Source organism: Vulpes vulpes, chromosome 11 (assembly GCF_048418805.1).
Source record: "Vulpes vulpes isolate BD-2025 chromosome 11, VulVul3, whole genome shotgun sequence".
In the NCBI taxonomy this organism is placed as follows: domain Eukaryota; kingdom Metazoa; phylum Chordata; class Mammalia; order Carnivora; family Canidae; genus Vulpes; species Vulpes vulpes.
Genome location: NC_132790.1, coordinates 23065902 through 23068439, shown reverse-complemented (window position 1 = coordinate 23068439; position 2538 = coordinate 23065902). Strand labels below are relative to the sequence as shown.

Sequence of the window (2538 nt, the reverse complement as noted above, 5' to 3'; positions counted from 1 at the left end):
GATGATAGTTCGTCTGTTTCAATAAAGACTAGATAGCAATCATCCCAGAAACCTGGATTTTCAGAAAACTTCTGAAGACTCCCATCAAGCTGCTATTGGTGCCTGGGTGTGAAGTCAATTAGTGCTAGATTCTCCAGGGCAGGTAAATGGAAGGAGCAAATGTATGTTCTATGGTTAGGACTGGGAATCAGGTAAGTGTCTACTGCTTGGTTAATAGAGAATATGTCTACTACAGTCTGGGATTCTGGAGCCAGTACTCTCCATCAATCTGACATACCCAATTATTTAGGGGTACAGCCCTGATGAGAAATTAAAGGGGAAGGTAGAGATCATAAATATTTCCAGTTTATTATCTCCTATGGAAAGTGGTAATACTGTTCTCTCATGGTAAATGGTGATCTCTAAGTGGTAATATTGTTCTGCTTTTTTCCCTGAATCCATCAATCTATTTCTTTAAGGATGCTTCATTTATCTATTGTCAAGGCACTATACTGAGGACACAAAATGTGACATGTGCAATCTTAAGTTCATTGTCTCATTCAATAATTATTAAGTATCAGGAAGTGAACATACAAAGAAGACAAACTCCTCTGTTTTCTCATTCATTCTATGGAAACTGTTTGCTATGAGTACACATATCTTCCTTTAATGGACCTGTGCACTCTAGCTATGGGTCACACACTTGGTATAAGGCCATGAACAAGACAACATAGTTGACTGCATACAATGAAGTCATAGGTAGAATATTAGGATTGTCAGTTAGGTCTTTCAGAGGTCAACATGGGAGATTCCATGAAAGCTCAGAAAAAAAAAAAAGATACCTAATTTACCTAATTTAGTCTCAGCCTGTGATGGGGAAGGAGGAAGAGAAGACTCCAGAGACAGGCAGGCCATGAGCTGATACTTTAATAGTAAACAGAAATTAATAAGGCAAAGAATACTGAGGAATATGGAAAGTGGAACAGGATAAATTTGACAGATGTCAGTTTCCTGATCCACTGAGCTGAAAATGCCACCAGGTGTCCCTAGCACTATACAGTTGGGAATAAGTCTTATGGGATTGTATACATTTCTTACGTCATTTTGTGTGTTAACAGGAATGCAGTCTCATCTGTAATGTTGGGGATACCTTACAACCACACAATGGAAACCCCTGCCACCTTCTTCCTTGTGGGTATCCCAGGTTTGCAGTCTTCACATCTTTGGCTGGCTATTTCACTGAGTGCAACGTATATCATATCTCTGTTAGGAAACACACTCATAATGACTGTTATCTGGATGGATTTCACTCTACAAGAGCCCATGTATTGCTTTCTGTATGTTTTGGCTGCTGTTGACATTGTTATGGCCTCCTCTGTTGTACCCAAGATGGTGAGCATCTTCTTCTCAGGAGATGGCTCCATCAGCTTTAATGCTTGTTTCACTCAGATGTATTTTGTCCATGCAGCCACATCTGTGGAGACGGGGCTACTGCTAGCCATGGCTTTTGACCGCTATATAGCCATCTGTAAGCCCCTACACTACAAGAGAATTCTCACACCTAAATTGATGCTGGTAATGAGTGTGGCCATCACCATCAGAGCTGTCATATTCATGACTCCATTGAGTTGGATGTTAAGTCATCTGCCTTTTTGTGGCTCCAATGTGGTTCTCCATTCCTACTGTGAACACATAGCTGTGGCCAAGCTGGCATGTGCTGACCCCATGCCCAGTAGTCTCTACAGTGTAATTGGATCCTCCATTATTGTGGGCTCTGATGTAGCCCTCATTGCTGCCTCTTATCACCTAATTCTCCGGGCAGTATGTGGTCTGGCCTCAAAGAATGCTCAGCTGAAAGCATTAAGCACATGTGGCTCTCATGTGGGGGTTATGGCTCTGTACTATTTACCTGGGATGGCATCAATCTATGTGGCCTGGCTAGGGAGGGATACAGTGCCTCTGCATACTCAAGTACTGTTAGCTGACTTGTATCTGATTATTCCACCCACCTTAAACCCTATCATTTATGGTCTGAGGACCAAACAAATACGGAAGCGAACATGGAACTTGCTGATGAACTGCCTCTTTGACCACTCCAAGCTGGGTTCATAAACACACATTCTATTCGGATCTTGAGCAATCAAGATGACTCAAGATCAAGCATTCAGAGATGCCTTAGAAATCTGTAGAGCTGGTTTGGTTTGCCTAGCACCGTAAAGAGTTCTAAGATGAAATTGTAGTATTCTTGTCGAATTTTCCAAATTCTAGCAAAATACATATTAAATGATTTTCTGATAGTATTTTAATGATTTCAATCAACTAATATCTGTATAAGAAGTAAGTCTTGGCAGAGAATATAGATTTGGGGATTTTCTTTCTTTGGCTTCTGAATTTTATTTTCAACTTAGTACCTGATCCCCTGCCCCCACTCCGCAGAAGAAATCAATTTTTTTGTCCCCCAGCTGACACCTGGCTGCTTTTCTCAGAATTATTCATTTACTCATGTGATTATTATGGAAGGAACTATTCTTATCTAACCCTGCCTTCTGGCCCAGTGAT

At 41.0% G+C, this 2538-nt stretch overlaps 1 protein-coding gene across 1 annotated transcript; it reads left to right on the top strand.

Annotated features, from left to right (window-relative positions):
• Nucleotides 1-1116: 1116 nt before the first annotated feature.
• On the top strand, nucleotides 1117-2091 carry LOC112928713 (olfactory receptor 52I2-like). Its single transcript, XM_026010596.2, has one exon. The coding sequence runs from the start codon at nucleotides 1117-1119 to the stop codon at nucleotides 2089-2091; it is 975 nt and encodes a 324-aa protein (XP_025866381.2).
• Nucleotides 2092-2538: the final 447 nt, after the last annotated feature.